This window comes from Ammodytes marinus (genome assembly GCF_949987685.1).
Source record: "Ammodytes marinus genome assembly, chromosome: 6".
Lineage (NCBI taxonomy): Eukaryota > Metazoa > Chordata > Actinopteri > Uranoscopiformes > Ammodytidae > Ammodytes > Ammodytes marinus.
Window position 1 is genome coordinate 14,910,150 of NC_137235.1, and position 19,873 is coordinate 14,930,022.

At 40.8% G+C, this 19,873-nt stretch overlaps 3 protein-coding genes across 3 annotated transcripts; 2 read left to right on the top strand and 1 right to left on the bottom strand.

The window, feature by feature from the left end:
• The first annotated feature begins 24 nt into the window (after window positions 1–24).
• Window positions 25–5,984, top strand: ugdh (UDP-glucose 6-dehydrogenase). The gene is made up of 12 exons (XM_080030105.1): window positions 25–282; window positions 1,282–1,443; window positions 1,935–2,036; window positions 2,158–2,358; window positions 2,445–2,642; window positions 2,996–3,143; window positions 3,239–3,333; window positions 3,412–3,542; window positions 3,975–4,114; window positions 4,965–5,056; window positions 5,168–5,278; window positions 5,391–5,984. The coding sequence occupies exons 2-12, from the start codon at window positions 1,282–1,284 to the stop codon at window positions 5,502–5,504; spliced, it is 1,494 nt and encodes a 497-aa protein (XP_079886231.1). The 5' UTR covers window positions 25–282; the 3' UTR covers window positions 5,505–5,984.
• A 15-nt stretch (window positions 5,985–5,999) lies between these two features.
• Window positions 6,000–12,201, bottom strand: lias (lipoic acid synthetase; the record flags this gene model as incomplete). The annotated part of the gene is given in 12 exon segments (XM_080030106.1): window positions 6,000–6,979; window positions 7,072–7,183; window positions 7,298–7,368; window positions 7,466–7,611; window positions 8,388–8,516; window positions 8,608–8,665; window positions 8,863–9,019; window positions 9,409–9,489; window positions 10,022–10,115; window positions 10,972–11,150; window positions 12,044–12,162; window positions 12,165–12,201. Coding segments are annotated over 12 exon segments (1,245 nt in total). The 3' UTR covers window positions 6,000–6,917.
• A 1,039-nt stretch (window positions 12,202–13,240) lies between these two features.
• rpl9 (ribosomal protein L9) lies at window positions 13,241–18,468 on the top strand. The gene is made up of 7 exons (XM_080029969.1): window positions 13,241–13,374; window positions 13,479–13,594; window positions 14,134–14,229; window positions 14,427–14,559; window positions 16,262–16,342; window positions 17,758–17,866; window positions 18,304–18,468. Exons 1-6 carry the CDS (start codon window positions 13,329–13,331, stop codon window positions 17,862–17,864), a joined length of 579 nt encoding a protein of 192 aa, XP_079886095.1. The 5' UTR covers window positions 13,241–13,328; the 3' UTR covers window positions 17,865–17,866; window positions 18,304–18,468.
• Window positions 18,469–19,873: the final 1,405 nt, after the last annotated feature.

The window sequence follows — 19,873 nt, forward strand, 5'->3', positions numbered from 1 at the left end:
GCTGCTCGATGTCATGACGATGAAGCTGAGGGAGGTTGTTGCACCGTCTCACGACTGCCTCAGTTTAGGTAAAGGTGTCGCAGGAAAAGTTGTGACAGAAGCCTTGATGCTGTGAGTTTGACCGTCGAGCACTGCTTTACCCCGAATGACATCCATTTATCGGTTTGTGTAACGGATAACAGCTACTCGGGAACAGACGGCTCTTCGGAAAGGACAAACTGAAGAGAGAAGCTAATATAATCTGCGCATTCCTGAAGTTCACTGATTGTCGAGTTGGCAAAGGTAATGTAACGGGAGCTAGTAGGGGCTAGCTATCTCCAACACAGACCATCCATTCATTCGTTTCTTGTGTTTATTTAGCTCACTCGGCGTCAGGAAATATGAGGTAAACCAGCGTGAGGGTCGCTGTGTAATGCCACTCTGTCAGGGACACAGCTAACCAAGTAGCCGAAAATAAATCCAGGATTAATAAAGAAGGGGCGTTTTTCTTTTTTTAAATGTCTTCTAGACTAGACGTGGCTGAGCTGTAATGAAAAGGCTCTTTATTTTCTACCAGGCTGTAGCGGTACGACTGGTGCTGCTGCAGCCCCAATGGACTGTTAAACCTACAGGGAGAATTTCTGCATATCCCTAACAAGTCTTAATAGGCATTCATTCATTTACAAATGACGCCTAATTGATACTAAACTGTCTTTATTCCGTCTTTCAGAAGTCTGAACATGCTAAGACATTGGAAGTAGAATCAGATTTGAATCGTCACATTTTGGTTATTGTAGGCATAACAAAATTGTCATAAGCAAATGAATCTGCCAAACATACAACAAATCCTCATAATTTGTAAAGATGGCAAGTAAATGTTTGGCATTGAAAGTAAATAATAATCACCAATTAATAAGTGATTCATTGACCAAACGTTTTAAACACTAAAGTCTTTGTATTGGTGAACCATGTTATTTGATTTCCCCTGGAATGTTAGATGAAAGAAACCACACTAACTTTTTCTGACTGAAGCCTTGTTGATATAAATCAGTTCATGAAAGTTATACTACAAGGCTTTAATGTAGAGTTTATCTATGCAAGGCAGTACAGCTATATCGGTATTGGTGTAAACATCAGTTTGAGTGTCATGTTATATAATTTGTCCTCCAGGTCAATGTTTACACATTATGTCCCGTAATGTGTACCTCTATCACAATTACTGGCCTCACAAATTCAGTAGTAAAAAATTTACTCTCACGTTTTTTTTTTTTTTTTACTCTATCCTCACCCTACATTTTGTAGATGTTTCAGATAAAGAGGATCTGCTGCATTGGTGCCGGCTATGTAGGCGGCCCAACATGCAGTGTAATCGCCCACATGTGTCCAGAGATCACTGTGACCGTTGTGGATATCAATGAGTCCCGCATCAAAGCCTGGAACTCGGACACCCTGCCCATATATGAGGTACCCTTATCAACCTTTATTGTTCATAGAAAAGCTAAAGGTAGGCTATTTAAACAGGATTAATCGATTTCTGGTCAAACTTTAACTTGGAGTGAGCGTAGTTGATAAGGAGCACTGATACACAGTGTGCTTTTCCAATGATTCTTATCTGAGGGTCTGAAATCTAGAAGGAGTGGTCTGTTCGTTTCATGATTAATAACAGTGTTGGAACATTACATGTAGCTAGGCAGCCGTTCCAATTGTTTTTACACATTATAACTCCATTGTGGGCTGAATGAAACACAAATTAGTTCCAGACCGCTCTGTGTCGCAACTTCTCTACGTCAGCCACAACCACAGGGTATTGCACAATCATGACTAGCGTGAAGTGAAGTCAGTGACCAGTCACTGAGATCTCTTAACATTTGTTACTGCCTGTGCCATGTCTGTCCCACACGCTCACTGACACACTCTCCCTGTCTCGTTTCTCCCTGGCTCCCTTCCCACTTCAGCCGGGCCTGAGAGAGGTGGTTGAATCATGCAGAGGGACAAATTTGTTTTTCTCGACAGACATAGACTCAGCCATCAGGGATGCAGACCTCGTCTTTATATCTGTGAGTCAAACTATTCCCCCCACCCCTCGCACTCTGACACACATACTCTGTGCTGTTTGACCTAGTGACATCAACGACACATGTATTACCTCATTAGAATTGTTGTACTTTCTTTTTAAAGGTGAACACCCCAACCAAAACCTATGGGATGGGCAAAGGCCGAGCGGCTGACCTCAAGTACATCGAGGCGTGTGCCCGCCGGATCGTGGAGGTTTCCGACGGCTACAAGATCGTGACAGAGAAGAGCACTGTCCCAGTCCGTGCTGCTGAGAGCATTAGACGGATATTTGATGCCAACACCAAACCCAGCCTCAACCTACATGTGTGTGTTATTGCACAAATACGAGGAATTCAGACTCTCACATCTGCTGTTCTGTAAGTTTTCTTAACATGGTGCCTCTGCTTTAGGTGCTGTCCAACCCAGAGTTCCTAGCGGAAGGGACAGCAGTGAGGGATCTGAAGGAGCCGGACCGCGTCCTGATTGGTGGAGACGAAACTGCCGAAGGTCAAAGGGCGATCAGAGCACTGTGCGCCGTCTATGAACACTGGGTCCCCAAGGAGAGAATCATAACGACCAACACCTGGTCGTCTGAGCTGTCCAAACTGGTGAGTGTAGAGACACAACCAACACATTATGTACATGGTTTCCTTTTCAGGTACATCGCTCAATTAATCATGTGGTCAACAAGCAAAAAAATCAGAAAATTATTTAAAAAATAAGAGTATGCTAGATTTTTACACTGTGAAATTTCTACGGTCAGTTCCTTTAAAAAACAGAGGGGGCGGGGGGGGGGGGTTGCTTGTGGTGTACTGGTTAGAGCGCTATAAATAAAGCATTGAAGATACCAAAAGATTAGATATTAGAATTGTATCAACGAATTAATTGTATAATTGTTTCCTTTGCGTGGCCTCTATTGTAATATACAGTATAAGAACAAACATGGTGTGTGTTTGTGTAGGCGGCGAATGCATTCCTGGCCCAGAGAATCAGCAGCATCAACAGCATCAGCGCTCTGTGCGAGGCCACCGGGGCCGACGTGGAGGAGGTCGCCAAGGCCATCGGTATGGACCAGAGGATAGGCAGCAAGTTTCTCAAAGCCAGCATAGGTAAGAAACACATCCAAGATGTTAAAAAGTGAGTCTTTCTGCACATTTTGATCTGCTTGAACACAGATGAAGTGCTGCCCTCTATCCTCGTTCAGGTTTTGGCGGAAGCTGTTTCCAGAAGGACGTGCTGAACTTGGTTTACCTGTGCGAGGCCCTCAACCTGCCTGAGGTAGCCTCCTACTGGCAGCAGGTGAGAAAAGCACTTGATATTTCTCTGTGTCTGAAGGTCTCCTCCGCTTGCCATATTCATAATTGTTGATTTCCTCAGGTGATTGACATGAATGAGTACCAAAGGCGGCGCTTTGCCTGCAGGATAATCGATTGCCTCTTCAACACTGTCACTGGTAAAAAGATCGCTCTATTGGGCTTCTCCTTCAAAAAAGACACGGGTGACACAAGGTTAGTCTCATTTCAGCTTTGTTTGTTTTCCATGTTCTCACAGCATATTAGACATTTGTCCCCACCCAGTTGTTTGGCCTTCTTTTATATTGCTTTCTAATGGCTCTTTGCTAATCATTAACACAGTAATAGGTATAAAATGTATCTTTGTACACACAAAACATGCAGCATCACTATTATTCACCACACTTTACTCCACATGAACACCTGCCAACATACTGAGGTGAACTGTGACCCCGAACAGAGTGTGTGTGTGTGTGTGTGTGTGTGTGTGTGTGTGTGTGTGTGTGTGTGTGTGTGTGTGTGTGTGTGTGTGTGTGTGTGTGTGTGTGTGTGTGTGTGTGTGTGTGTGTGTGTGTGTGTGTGTGTGTGTGTGTGTGTGTGTGTGTGTGTGTGTGTGTGTGTGTGTGTGTGTGTGTGTTGCAACTCCAGGGAGTCGTCCAGTATCTACATCTCTAAATATCTGATGGACGAAGGCGCCAAGCTGTTTATCTACGATCCCAAAGTTCTAAAGGAACAAATCATTCATGACCTCTCGCAGCCTCACATCTCTGAAGACAACCCAGAAAGAGGTGTGTGTTCACCTAAAGTCAAAGGCAGCAAAACCTATTTTTTTCAGGGAATTTGTTTGCCTTGTTTTACACAAGTAGAGAGAGAAAAGGTGGGATGAAAAGGGCTGCACTCCAAAGTTGTGATTGGATGGTCAGTGTCTTTAACTCCAAGGCTGCTTCCAGTATGACACGAAAAAACGCCACTAAAAAAAACCTCCCGTTGCAGCTCCTTAAATGGCAAATGTATACTGGTCTTGTGAGCATCATATGCGGTTTATTCAGTCATTGTTTTGTGTGACATTTTTTATTAAAGCCCCTGTAAACCCACATCCACATAATCCTTCTAACTATGTCATTTGGGGAGTTAGATGCATGATAGTGAGCATCTGAAAAGAGTTAGGCATATTTATCAATCCAAATTCAATATATTTTCATTTAAGTTTGATAAACTTTACAGAAATTAGGTTTTGACGAAGCAGGCTATGCTCTGTTTCTTATGACACATTAAGTATTTTGAACCAATCATGGCAGTCCTCTGCCCCAATGTTCTATAAAACAATGACTGTTGCCATATAGCACGTTTGATATCGCCACGCCCACACTGTCCTCTCAAAAGGTCTAGTAGACAGTAAAAAAAAATAAAAAATTCTGAACATTTATTTTCAATCAGATTTTTGTAAAAGCTTATTAAGACACCCAACTTTGATATCATATATTGACTTTTACTATTCGAGATCGGGTTTAGAGGCTTTGATCAATGTAAATGACTACTATAATATACGATATTTAAGTAGTTCCCAGTTTTTCCTGATGTATTTGAACTGCCCCTGTAAAATGTAAACTGTAAGACACAGACTTTTCTTGTTCTCAGTGTCGGAGCTGGTGACGGTGACTACAAACCCTTATGAGGCGTGCCAAGGTGCACATGCGCTGGTCATCTGCACAGAGTGGGACATGTTCAAGGTCACAATCACACTTTTTTAAAATATATATATATTTCTACCATCTTATGAATCGTTTCATTTCCTAAATTAAAACCTTGAAATCACCAATCCCCTCTTCATTCCACCACAGGAGCTGGACTATGAGAAGATTTACAAGAAAATGCTGAAGCCAGCTTTTATATTTGACGGTCGCAGAGTGCTCGACCACCTCCATCCTCTCCTCCAGAGCATCGGCTTCCAGGTGAGCCGGGGGGAATAAAAATGAATGTGTGATGTTTGGAAACAAGGCAAAAAATACTGTGAGGAAGTTTGATTGATGCTTCCCTCATGTTTGCTGCTTCTCCTGTCCGCAGATCGAGACCATTGGAAAGAAAGTGACAGTTGCGCGTATTCCCTACACCCCTGCAGCTGTGGGCCCTCGCATCGCTGCAACCGAACCTCCTCCCACCAAGAAACCCAAAGTCTAAAAACCTGGCTTCACCTACCTCCCCCCCCACACACACGACTTGCTACACATTCCTCTCTCAACCCTTTTTGTTGCTGTTGAAACGTGTCATTTAGGTCCCACCCCCTTCTGGTTTGGTTTCACGGTTAGGCAAAGTGGGTTGACCTCAATGGAACAAGTTAAGTGTCAAACAGTCCAAGACACAGCAATATTTCATTTTATACACTTCATGTCTTAACAGAGTTTTAACAGCCGTCAGTCATTTCATATGCCGTCACACCTGCACACTCTGTTGCGGCCCATGTCAAATGAACACTATTAGTAAAAAGTCTACTTTCTTACAGTGTTTACTATATAATCAAGTATTGTTGCCGAAATGCAATATTTTATAATATTTTTAAAAATATTTTTTTATAAATCATATGACTGTTTTTTAATTAATATCTGTCCTCTCTGTATCAGTGACTCAAACACCAACACAATAAAATTTGAAACAAGCAAATGCAAATGAGGGACAAATGAGTTTTTATTAGAATATATAAATGTACATTATAAAGATTGTTTAATCTGAAGAGAGTGCAAAATGAAAGCACAACTCAATATATATCAACATTATAACGCGAGAAATCAGTTTGAGCCCATATTGGTATAGATAGCAAGGAAGGAATCTCCTTATATACTTCTGTACCTGACGCAAGGTCAATGTGGGCTCAAATCAGACTTAAAAAGAAATAGAATTTTCTTTCTAACACATCATTCAACAGTGACAATGTCACTAGCCATAGATTTGTTTTCGTATGATAATTAATTTCACTTTGAAGCAGCTGCAAGAACACTCCCAGACGAAGGGAAAAAAGAAAGTCCTCTAGCTTCATTTAACGTCAGTCCTGAGGCAGCAGACATCAAAGAGCTCATAAACAGAGCTTTGGTTAAAGGTCAGTAGCTCTTCAGCTGAACTCCGGTGCCCGAGCAAGATTTAGGGCCCCCTGAGATGCAGAGATTGCAAATTACAGCTACTGTTAACAGGTCTCTGCCTCCTCCTGGCAAGGTGACATGGTAACCTAGGTATCTGCAGGCCTCCTACAGCTGCTTGTACTCTTTGATCTACTCTCCCTAAAATGCAATCATCTGGGTTTTACACAGGTGAACAGCAGAGGACAAATGCAAAGGAATGGTTCCTGTGCTCACATGAGTCGTGCTGAGTTTGTTTTTCTACATTTATTTCAACTTTGCCACTTGCCTTATTTTTTTCATACTTTGCCTAACTTCTGTTACTACTCATTAGTGTTAAATATGTTTCCTGAGCAGCAGCCTAAAATGATGCAATATGGTGCAGCAGGAGTAAAACTAATTGTCGCTGTAAATGGTATTTATAGGTGGTGGATTAAGTAGATTACAGGGAGAGCGTCTCTGGAAGCTGCTGGGTTGATGCGTTTCATTCAGCTACCATGACTTCTTCTTTTCTCTTGTTCAGTAGATTTTTCAGGAAGAACTCGCCTGTAAAGAGATAAATGCATAGATAAATATATGTATATGAATCCATAACCTGTGCATGTTAAAACTGCGCAGGCAAGGAGTGTGTTTCTCACCTGCTTTGTAGGAGGATCGCACCAGTGGCCCGCTGGCAGTGTAAGCGAAGCCCATTTCATTCCCGACTTTCTCCCAGTGGGCAAACCTCTCTGGAGTGACGTATTCATCCACCTAAAGCCAAACACACATCGTCACAGGGTGCATTCATTTACCAAATGTTCTTTATTTTATTTTATCGTGCAGTGGTAAAATGGGGGAAAACTCCAAAAAGTTTATTGTGCTTACCTTTAGGTGGCGTTTAGTGGGCTGCATGTACTGACCCAAAGTTAGACAGTCCACCTTGGCCTCTCGCAGCTCTGCAACGTCACCAGAACAGTGTGGTCAGGATTTTGTTGTACTTTAGTTCAATATTTTGTAAGTGCATTTCTGAGTGACTTGTGTGTATACACGTACCAGTCAGTGTGTCGAGTATCTGCTGGTCCGTCTCCCCTAGCCCCAGCATAATGGACGTCTTGGTGAGAATATTGGGATTGACCTTTTTAGCGTGCTTCAGGACACTCAGAGACTGGTCAATGTTTGCTCTGGGGTCACGCACGTGCCTGGAAACCAGATTACCATGAATAAGTTAAAACATAGTAGAAACTTCTACAGTGCGTTTTGGTTTCCCCCCACGTTTCAACTTTTGCAGTTCATTTATTATTTATACTAACATCAGAGAGGTGGCTCTCTAGCTCCACCTGCTGGCCAACAAATATATTACTGCCCTAAAGGATATTACTGTAGTATCCTTTACTACTACTGTGTATACTACTGTAGTATCCTTGTAGTACTCCACCATTAATTGAATTCTAGACTGTTACAGTCTAGAATTCAATTAATGGTGGAGTCAGCGATTTTTGAGTGCTTATTGTGAAATAACTTTGTTATTATCAGTTATTATTGCCTCACGATCCGCTACCTCTCTGTACTGTATGTGCTACTGCTGTTTACATACCCATTTACAGAGCCTAGGCTGTGTCTTAACATCAGATTTTATTTTCAGCGCCCACACAGTACGTTAGCAGATCGTGAGGAGATATTCACTGAATTGGACAAAAAAGTGATTTGGAGAAAAAGCATTCTCCAGAATTGCTGAATTCCCCTTTAACTACCCTTAGTATTTTAAAATGCCTTCTGTTATTCTTTGGTTTGTTTGCTAATTAGAGGCCACTTAAGTTTGACTGGAGGTCTGATACATTTAAGGCACTCAGGGTCTTTCTTAATGTTGAAACATAGATTAGATGCTCTGCTTTCAACTTTGAGTATTTGTCATTCTATTAAAACTCAGGAACTGAGCTGGTTAAAGACAGCAGTATTGTTAAGTGTGAGTCAGTACCTTTGCAGCTCTCGCACTGTCTCCACATTGTGGGCGTACACATCTAACCCCGACAGTGCGATCTTCTCCACGGCGGTCAGGTCGCCGCGGAAATCAGGCGTCAGACATTCAACCAGGATCTTGGAGTCCCTGGATGGGGAGGACGAAAGAGCTGATACATTGATCTTTGCACTGATATAAACACAAACACCAGATAAATCAAAAGGGGGTGGGGGTTTACCTTTCCTTCAAGTTGGAGACGGTCTTAGCAAAGTGCTCTGCACCTCCATCAGAAATATCTGAAAATATTTTTTAAACCGTTTTTAAAATCTATTCAGCTGAAATGCCTTTTACAGGCACTTTACATGATCATGGTCAAAACCTATAATAAAGGAAGAGTCCACTTCCATTGTTCAGCTAATTCAGACAAGTTGTTTTCGAATTCTCCAATTTATCTTCCATACACAATACTATCTTTACTTTAGGAAGCCTTTACCGTCTCTGTCGACTGAGGTGAGTACCACGTAGTCCAGCCCCCAGGCAGCGATGGCCTTGGCTGTATTATAGGGCTCGTTGGGGTCCAGAGGTGGGGGCCGACGGGCTGTCTTAACTGAGCAGAACCTGCACCCACGGGTACAGGTGTCCCCCATCAGCTATATACCAATACAGAGAGAGAGAAAGAGAGAAAGAGAGAGAGAGAGAGAATCAGCCTTTGCTATATGCATGTTGCAGCCACTGGAACAAAGAACTAAAAAAAATACACATAGAGATGGATGTTTGCTGGTGATACTTTGCACCAGGTATAGTTTTATTTAACGTATAGATTATTGCTGATTTGACATACTGTATATCCATCAAATATTTGTTGTTTGTGTGTGTACGTACAATATATACACATGACTGACTTGAAGACGGGTGCACATGTACCAAACTTAAAGAGATGATATTACAGAGCTTTTTTTGTCAAATCATCCGGGTGCCTTTCTCTAACTGTGGGTGAATTCAGAAGCGGCCCAGAGTGGCAGTGTGCCAGAAGACTTACCATGATGGTGGCTGTTGCCGTGGCGTTCTCTCCTCCTCCCCAGCATTCCCCAATGTTAGGACACTTGGCCTCCTCACACACCTGGGAGAAGAGAGATAAACAGACGCAGGAGTCTTTAAATGCACAAGTTGTGACACAGGATTATCGGACTACGTCATTTTAATAAGAAATAGATCCTGAAATAGAAGCCATTTAATTCCTCAAAGATATTTTGTCACTAACAAAGTAAAAACAAATGATGGATAAGCATTACTCATAGATGCGATGCGACCCTACCATGCATGCAGTATTTAAAAAGATTCAGGCAGGACATTTCTGTATGGTGCTGTGATACACCATTTCCTGTGTATCCTGGCATACCTCTGAGTTGTCAAAATGTTACCTTTGGTTGGATAGAATTTAAGAAAAAGAGGACATTTATTCGTGACTAATGTCTGACCAACACTTTCCTTTTTAATGGAGGATGCCTAATATACTGAAATAATTTCCAATTATTTGACTAGTCTAGTTAAGACTTTGAATTATTTATTTTAATATTATTTGATGTAATTTGCTTTGTGTAATAACCTTCTATTAAGTGTAGGCTAGCATGCCGGCTTTCTGTAGAACGTACCGTGTGCAGGTTGAGGTCTCTCAGTGAGTTCTTCAGCTTGTTGAAGTTTTTTCCAATGGGGATCTCCGTCTTCAGCCAAGGAGGAAGCCGGAGCCTGTTACAAAAATGACAGCAGAGCCATTCACTGAATGTGTGGTCTCTTCTATTTTGGTTTATGTCACAGTAAAAATAATCAGTGATTCAAAAATATTGTATGTGCTAATTGCCATAAAGCACTCCTACTGAATAATTTACAACAATGCACAAAATGTACTGAAACAACCAGAGAACTTAATGGCAGCTTGAATTCAAAATTCTTGTCTGGTTTGACATTACTTGTACTATTAGCCTGGTATAAATCATGTAACGCAAACAATACCTAATGTACAAATGCACACACAATGTTCATATAGACATATATCAATATGTACTAAATACACACATTATTCAACGTTTGCATTCCAGTCTTGTACACACTTCTGTGCTTTACCATTTACTGTTTCCAACTTGGTCCAACCAGCAACAACACGACCACTTCCTGCTACATGTAGCCATATTTGCTCAAATAAAACAGATTCAGAATCAAGTGAATGATTTCAGTCCACGCGACAGTAGGAAAATCATGTTCCTTATCTAAATACGTATATTCCAAGTAAGGTGCCGAGCTGTATTTAAAAGCAGAGGTTGGCCGGCTAGACCGACATAACCTGCACATTTATTACGCTTTAATTAATTAAAACCTTTTCCACAGGGAAAATTAGCAAAGTGTAAGACATATAAGAATGTAGGTAGGGTAGCTTGCCCATAAAGGTGTGACAGCAAGACCTCAAGCTGACTCTGCACTACACTGTCTGGTAGATATAGTTTTGTCTGATCTGGTCTTTGAACCTTCTTCTGATAAAGTTCTTGAACCTGTAAAGAACTGAAAACCCCCCACTTATCACCCATGTTAAGCAATTGAGCTGTCTCACCTCTCTCCCTTCTCTCTCTTCAGATTGCCTCTGTATTCTGTCCACTTGCTTTTCTCCGACAACTCCCCCGAAATAAAGTCTTGTAGATCCGGCCCGTCATCGCCCAGCAGAAACTCTTTCTTTCTGTCAGCAGGGTTTGGAGAGGATTTAGCCACAGTTGTCAGACTGCTGGTGTAAACCTGCAGAGGAAGGAAGGACTTAGGGGTTAGTTAGTTCACAGGGTTCCTACAGTGTAAGGCAAGTTAAACTTATTTCTTCTTTAAAGGCCATTTGGATTGAAATGTTGAACCATTTTCACAATAACCAAAACTTTAGAAAAACTACATAAATTACTTTTGGTTAGGTACAATTTTACAAAATACATGACCTTTTTGGTCAAGAGACATTTAAGATATATTTGTAATGTTCAAAAATGTTTTAATTTTTTTCTTAATGCGTAACGTTATTTCAAGGCGTCTTAAAATACACTATTTAAAAGCCAATTGTTATAATACTAATAATACTACTACTACTACTACTACTAATAATAATAATAATATCAATGATAATAATACTGATGATAACGCATCACTTAAATGTCGCCACGTTAAAGTTAATATAAGAGACATTTACAAATTATCTATAAAGCTACCAAGTTTTTAAATTGCAACGCCAGGAAAATATGGTTGATCAAATCCTGCTCCCCATGTTGTCTTAGCATTTGTATGACGTTTGACAGATTGATCTAGACCTTTGAATAGGCCACCAATTAAGGCCTTATTTTTATATATGAATTCAACACCTTTAAGACTTTTTATATATCTGTAAGATACCCGAGTTCGGCTGTCACTGCTTCACGAAGTTGCTTCGCACAGTCACACTAATATACGTATGTTCATGATCATGTTGTGTCCATGATCCAAACGACGTATTTGAGAAGTTATTGATATCCTTACAGTCAATACAGCTAAGATACAAAACAGTGTGCTTCAAGGCCCATGGCCGGGCTTTCCGCCTATGGTTGTGGTGGATTACCTAAACTACCACTGATTATATAATGCTAGAATATTCGAGCACTTAGAAGAATACTCACATGCGGGAGGCTCCGGGAACTCAGCCATAGATGGTTAGTGGAAAAACGGCCAGCAACACAACAGCTTTGCTTGAGCAGCGCCATGACTTTAGGGATCAGGCGACCGTCATTGCCAATAAACTCGACGAGCGGCTGCTCCGGTCTGGTGCTGCGTTCATGCAAAGTCAGTAGAATCGGACGATTGGAAAAACATCGTGATTTATCCGAATTGGGGCGTTCACGGAGCCCATAGCTATATTATGTTGAGTAGCTTAACATAATATGTATTTTTTTCAAACTTTTATTCAACAAAGTAAGGTTTATTTAAAACAATTTTTTAAAAGGTAACAGACAAATCGAAACAAACTTAGACAAGTAAAAGGCAGACTATACACATATTAAACTAAGCTAACAACAGAAAAAAATGGCGAATGAGTGGCTATCGTGGAAAAAACTGAAGTGAAAGCAGAAAAGTTTAATGAAGGTTGGTATTTGTTTCCAATTTATAAATGCTAAAATCCTTCCCAAAATACCATGCAAAATCATGTGCAAAATACACGTGAATCCTTGATTGTCTCATCATGCCTGATGACGTCGCGTACGTGCTGTACAATTGCGTCGTGACGTCCTTCCTTCCTCCTTTCCTCTGCTACCGGCGAGGTGAGGATAGCTGAGATATTGCTCCTTTGGTTTCATCTAACTCCATCTGGGTCAATTAAACAAGTTTTTGGACTTAATTTTAAACTGTCATACGCAGACAGGGTTGTGTATCACCACATAAGCTGTATTTTGCCTTAACTTTAGGTTTATGGGCAAAGATGTTAATTTGTTTTTCCATCTATCCGCTGTCTGTCTGAGGCCTCACGCCGCTTCGCTGACCGTACGAAGGGCCTCAGCGGGTCACGTTTAACTTTAAAGATAATAATCGTATGGTTTTCGCTGTGCATTACGTCTTCAAATATGATGTTGGCGAACTGTACCGGTTTAGTGTAACGTGTAACACCTGTCTCACTGCTAAATGTAGCTTCCCACTAGCGGTAGCCCAAATGCTAGTTAAGGTAACTCAGTGTGGCTGTACTCAGCTGCTGCAGTTTAGTGTCCTCATTTTAGTCAGAAACCTGTCGGGTGCAAACCCACAATCACTGTTTCATATAATTCGTCTTAGTTCAGCACAGTATTTTACTGCAGTTCAATCCAGCTTCACTACTGAAGTGAAAAGTAGTGAAACTATCTGGAGTCATGCATTATAAGCGATGCAAACAAGATCCATAGCATTAAACCCACTGGGTGTCTGTTTCTTTATAGAATGAAGACCATTCTCAGCAGTCAGACTGTCGATATCCCCGACAATGGTAAGTAAAAAGTGGTTCTGAGGGCTATTGGGTGAAATACCTGTATTCTTACCTGCCTGTCATCTAACCCCTGCTTTCTTTTTTGTCCTGTTGTGGTGGCACAGTCGAGGTGAGGTTGAAGGGGCGGACGGTTACCGTCAAGGGGCCCCGTGGCAAACTCGTCAGGGAGTTCAACCACATCAACCTGGAGCTCAGCCTGCTAGGCAAGAAACAGAATAAGGTAAGGGGCATTAAAGTTTTTTTTTTAACTTCATGTGACATTAAATGCAATGTATAATGGAGAGTATAGTAGTCGTCTCTTGGGCTATAACAGATGTGCAGGCAGGCTGACAGAGTGTACCCTCATGTTTTGCTTGATGTTCAGGAAATCATTATCCTAATTAGTGTATTAGTTAATTCGTTGAAGGGACATTTGTTGAACGGTAATGGAAGACATTTTAAGTTGTCTCAATTCTTTTTAAATAATTCAAAAGGCAGCAGAATGCAGTGTTCTTACAGAATGTCAAAGATGATAGATATCTATTCACAGCATTTTGACAAATGTTTGAGGTTAAATAATGAAGAATCTATCATTACACATGCTATATTCTGTTGTACATGATATAGATGAGACAAATATGAAGAGTTGGTAATTAAAGCTGACGTGTTCACTTTTTTGGTAGTGTAGATATATTTTTATATTGGATGCTGGAGACGTCTTTAAATGGCTTGTTTTCCGGCTATGTCAATGATGCGAGTCTCTGAACTTCTCTTCCTCAGCTTCGTGTGGACAAATGGTGGGGTAACAGGAAGGAACTGGCCACAGTCCGCACCATCTGCAGCCACGTCCAGAACATGATCAAGGGAGTCACTCTGGTGAGAGAAGAGTTCACTTTGTCTGGTGGTGTCCGAGGTTTGGACAATGGCTAATTGTAAAAGTATAAGCTCTGTGTGCAGCTGTCATGATGGGATTGGTGTATTTGGTTTATATTAAAGCCACACAGCCCATTATTTCTATTGTGTTCCCTTTACGGTTCTGCTCATTCACTCTCTCCCCATCTGTCTGGCTGCAGGGTTTCCGGTACAAGATGCGTTCTGTGTACGCCCATTTCCCCATCAACGTCGTCATTCAGGAGACTGGATGTCTGGTCGAGATCAGGAACTTCCTGGGAGAGAAGTACATCCGCCGTGTCCGAATGAGGGCTGGTGAGTAGACTGCAAGTTATGGATATACTGTAGTTATTAGTAGGACGTGTGCACAAGTCCTGAAAAAATGTGGGATATTCTGAAAGATCCAGGTTTGTGTAATGTGGTGAACGTGAATGACTACATAAAAATTGTCAATAGGGATGGGATCGATAACTGTATTGGGATAGTACTTCAATTGTGATGAAGTAAATATCTGTTGTTTGGCTTTAGGGGGAAAATGACCAGATGTGGAGAAAATTCCCATTTAAAATTTTCCAAAGTCTAAGGTTGATCTGTTTGGATAGCTTGAGGACAGAATTACTGCATTGTCTGTGGAAACACTTCAGACTAGGGTTGCTGGACGGATTTCGGGATTCCCGCGAAATGAGTCAGTCCGGGAGTACCGGGAATTGGCCGCGGGACCCGTCCTCCCGTATTTTTTATTCTTTTAATTCATTAATAGTGGCCTTTACTAATTAAATATACTCTCGCCATCATGGCCTTTTCAGAAGGGAGGCTTTTGACGTGTCTGGTAATACATTTTCAATGACATGCGAGTTGAGAGAGACGCACTACCGTTCTACAGACGTGGCGACAAGCGGCTGTTTTTACGTCTGTAACGCAGCTATTGACATGCGAGTGGAGAGAGAGAGAGTCCGCAGTTATACAGACGGAGCGACAAGCGGCCGCACTACAGCTAAACTGTCACGTCTGTGCTCCTCTCTCACACACACGCGCTGGCAGCTTGGCACAGTTGAACAGTGTTTTACTTTTCTCTCCTCAATGAGATGGTGATATTCACCATTCTTCTGTATTCAAGTCAAGATTGTATGATAAACATAAAGCAGTCTGTTTCTTTTGCTGCTTTCTCTTGTAGTGACATGAATCTAATGAGATGAAACAGCTGGAGCATCGCTGTTCGCCCCGTTCCTTCCACCAAACACTAAAGTGAAACCTAGACCTAATCCACAAAGTAGACATTTAAACCAAACCAAACTGAATAACTAATCCACTTATTAACTAAACAAATGTTAACAATATGAGTAAATATTTGACAGCAGCGACACAGGGTTGTAAACAAAAGTTGTTTCCATGGTTACCGCACGGCGTTTCCTCGCGGAGCATCCTATCTCCGCCGGTCCGTGTCGAGTGCACAGACGGAACGTCTCCTCCCGTCTGAAAACGCCTTTAGATGACTTAACTTTTAATGCCCTTAGTTCATTCTAGAGCTAGCATCCAGTCTGCCCTGGGCTTATGAGGCTATAACGTGCCCAATAAACCACTCGGCCGAGTACGTGGGTACAAAACAAAGTATTAAAAAGGCACTTCCGGTTTAACGGAAATTCCCGGGATCTCCCGAGAGGAGGCTCTTTTTTCCCGGGATTTGAAAAGGGTCAATTCCGGGAATTTTCAGCAACCCTACTTCAGACTGAAGACTAATTTATAGTGTAAACTTGATTTTTATGCAATTTACTAACTCAAGTGGATTCAATGTTAAGTAACTTCAGTTCAGATTTTTTTTAAATATCAATTTCCCCTCGGCTTGTTTGGCTGAACGAGAGGCATTTTGCACTTCAATTTGTCCTCGGCTTTGATAGTTCGGTGTAGAGGTGCAGTTAGCTTCACCACTTCCTAGATTTGATAATGTGTGACAGTATTTTTTTCTACAGTTGTCAATATTAAAACAATGTTTTTCCGTTTGCTCCCCGCCGTCTCCCAGGTGTGAATTGTGCAGTCTCAACTGCCCAGAAGGATGAGCTGATACTGGAGGGTAATGACATTGAGTTGGTGTCAAACTCAGGTACGCTGTGCTCTGTTTCTCTCTCCACAGCTGTTTTTCATGGCAAACAGAATTGACTGTTCCCCAAATGTTCTGCTGCTTGTCATTATTTGAAATATTTCAGTTCAGCGATGCAGTCTTGCATCTTGGTGTTATACTTTCAAACACAAGGTTTACTAATGTAACTGAGGGGATGCACAACAACATATCAGGAAATCAGTTGGTGACATGTTTGGCAGATTAGCTGGTACCAATCCCCTTCCCTCCCCTATGGCGGTGTAGTTATTCCTGTTTCCATGTGTTTACCCCTCTTCCAATCTATATTCCCCAGTAATGTCAAAATGACATTTGTTTTCTGCTGTAAAATGGCAGATATTACTTTTCCTGTCACATAAAGTAACACTCTACCTCATGTAAAAGGTGCACTGATAGTTTTTGAATGTGTTAAAAGTTATGATGTAGAGCAATTGTGCGATTTGAAATGTATAGTGTTGTTAATTCCTGCACTATATTAGTATACATGGGTTGATGGCAAAATTGAAGACACTGAACTTTTGTGGCTTCTTGTAGTATAGTATGGCAAAATCAACTTACAACTTCCCCTTAAAGGTTATGTTATGTGCTGAATTGTGAGCATTTCAGAGGGGTGATTTTAATGTTGGATTCTTAAATTGATTGAATTATTAAAATATTTCACCGGGAAAAAGGCAAGATGATGTGGCTTAACAAAACATCTCATACCTCAAATATATCTTGTGACCACTGACTTCTGTTATCTATAATGTCATGCACCTTTTTATTCTCTTCATTGTACCAAAAATCATCATTCTGTCAGCTTTAGTTTTTAGACCACTATATTTTAAAGTGAACCATCCCATTTCCCCTCTACCCTTTTGGTCCACTGGTATACAGTGAAGTGTTTGTAAGTAGGATATGTTTGGCTCTGTAATCCAGTACAATGGACTTTAAATTGAACAGTGAGACTGCTGACTTTCAAGGCACATTGATCCTAAACAAGAACCTAAAATGATATATGTAATAGTCTAAGGTGGATAAGTCACCTGAACTCAATCTGGGTTGAGAATGTTTCAGCCCCTAAAAGAAGCAGCAAGTGAATCTGGCTGCTGAACAGTAATGGTAAAGATTCACCAGAATAGACATTTATTCACAACATCGGATTAGAATATGCAAAAAATAAATGTTGGTCCCCTTAAAATAGTGGGTTTACTCTATAAAAGACACTTTATAAGACATTTTATTTGGCTGAAAAGCGCCTTAAAAGCTGAAATTGACAGTCATTTCCTTTTCAAATTTGAAATGCAGAGCCAAAACGAAAATATCACTAGTATTTCCTGACAGCACTGTATGTCTCCAACTTCCCTGTAATTGTTGTGATCCTGTGTGGTGTGCTCATCATCCCTACCTCTCTGTTCCAGCTGCTCTGATCCAACAGGCCACCACAGTCAAAAATAAGGATATCAGAAAGTTCTTGGATGGTATTTACGTGTCTGAGAAGGGAACAGTTGTGGATTTGCAGTCGTAGAGGTTAGACAATGCCGTCGAAGCCTCCCTATTGGCATTTGTTTCCTTTTTCTTGCCCGTTCTTTACTGTCCGATGTCTTGGCTGCGATGCAAGGACTTGTTTGTCTTTTTCTTTACTTCCATTTCTTTGTTTCATAGATGTCTGCAATTTAATGTCTTTCTGCAATGCCAACATTTTCTTTTCACTGTAATCTGGTTAAAAAGTATATTTCTAAGTGTTTAACATGCCTCTAGTTTTTCCACACTTTTACAAGTCTTTTACTACTTGCTGATAGCGTTCTTAGTTTCATTTTGATTATTGCTCATGTTGTTGAGACTCAGGCCTCAGTAATTAAGCATGTTGTGCTATAAAACATTTAATTTAAACTCTCCTACTTGAAGCACATGGTCAGGTCTCCATTCACACTCGTCTTTTTTTTTTTCTTTGGGGTGCTTTTCAGCGGCCTTGATCCAACAAGCCACCACAGTCAGAAAGAAAGACATCAGGAAGTTCCTGGACGGCATCTACGTCAGCGAGAGGACTACTGTGGTGGAGCAAGAGGTCGAATAAGTGTCCCATGTCCTGCCTGTTATGACCAATAAAACTACCAACTTTTCAATTCAAAGTCTTTTGAATATTTTGTCTACTTTATTAGTTTGCTGTCTAGTCAGAAGAAGTTAAGTTTAAAGAACTTGTGAATGAATTTCAGAAATTTAAAACGGAACGTTATTGCTTTCTCGCCAAGATCAGAAGATTATGCAGCAGTTGTAACTTAGCTGCTTAGTTACGCACAATTTCTCTGGGAGATTCCAGGCTATCAGTCCCCATTGGTTGCGGTCTTTATACTAAGCTAACAGAGTACAAGCTGTTGCCTTGCCATGCTCAATGGCCCAACATGGTATTTGTTATAGTTTGCCCCTCATCCTACTGCCAGAGAACTCAGGTCTTCTGACTTTGAAATAACCAAGACCACCTACCATGAACCCTGTTGAACAAACTATGCCAAAAAAAGTATAGCAATTCACTCGTGTTGGTACATTAATCTCCTGGGGACCAGGGACAATATACCTGAAATGCAATAACTAGGCTAATTATTTATGAATCTGGGGACCCCAAACTAATTCCGATCACCAAATATTAGCATGCTAAAACATTTACCTATGAATGTGAACATGGTCAACAGTCTTATCAGTATGATGGCATGCAGTTGGAGCAGTTTGTCACAGTGCAATATGAATATAAAGGTAAAATAAGATGCAACACAATTTGGAGAAGAAGAAAAAAATGTGTCAATGTAATATTGGAAAAAACTCTGACATAGACAGGATTCACACATCTTGAATTTAATTTAAAAATGTTTCCTTAACATGTATGTCACATATTACCATGATACTCAGTGTGCAGGTAAAGGAAGGGAAGTGAACAGTGTGACTGACAGTTTGCTTGAATGCTTCAGCCTATTCATTTGATGTAGACATGAAACACCAAAGTAAGTGTGGAAAGCATATTTTTCAGAACTATTCAATTTCCTCTTATTGAAAGAGGGTCGTTTTGTGTCGTTTGGATTGGATGATTGAAATCTGAAGAAACAAGATAAATTGGCAATTGATCAATTCATACATTTAACAAACAGTGGTCTAGCATTTGGAAGAAGAACCATACAGCCTGGCACCTCGTGCTTGTCACACGGGGCACACTGCTGTAGGATGGCATCCCATTCTTCAACCAGCATTTGTCGCAAGTAAGTAAATGTGGTTGTGTCACACCCACAAGTGTTCAATAAAGTACATTTACATCACAAAAGGGATCTTAAATGTACCCATTTTAAAATATTATATATAATATTAACTCGATTTTGTGAAGTGTTATCAGTCTCAATTTTATATTTAAAAAATTGTAAACCCCTGAAAAGGGAGGGTTAAAGTATTTACTTTCCATTTGTAATCCTTCTCCCACGCCCCTTGCTCTGGCCCCTTCTCATCTTTTAATTATTCATTATATGTTCATATTTTGTTTGATATCTTTGCTTT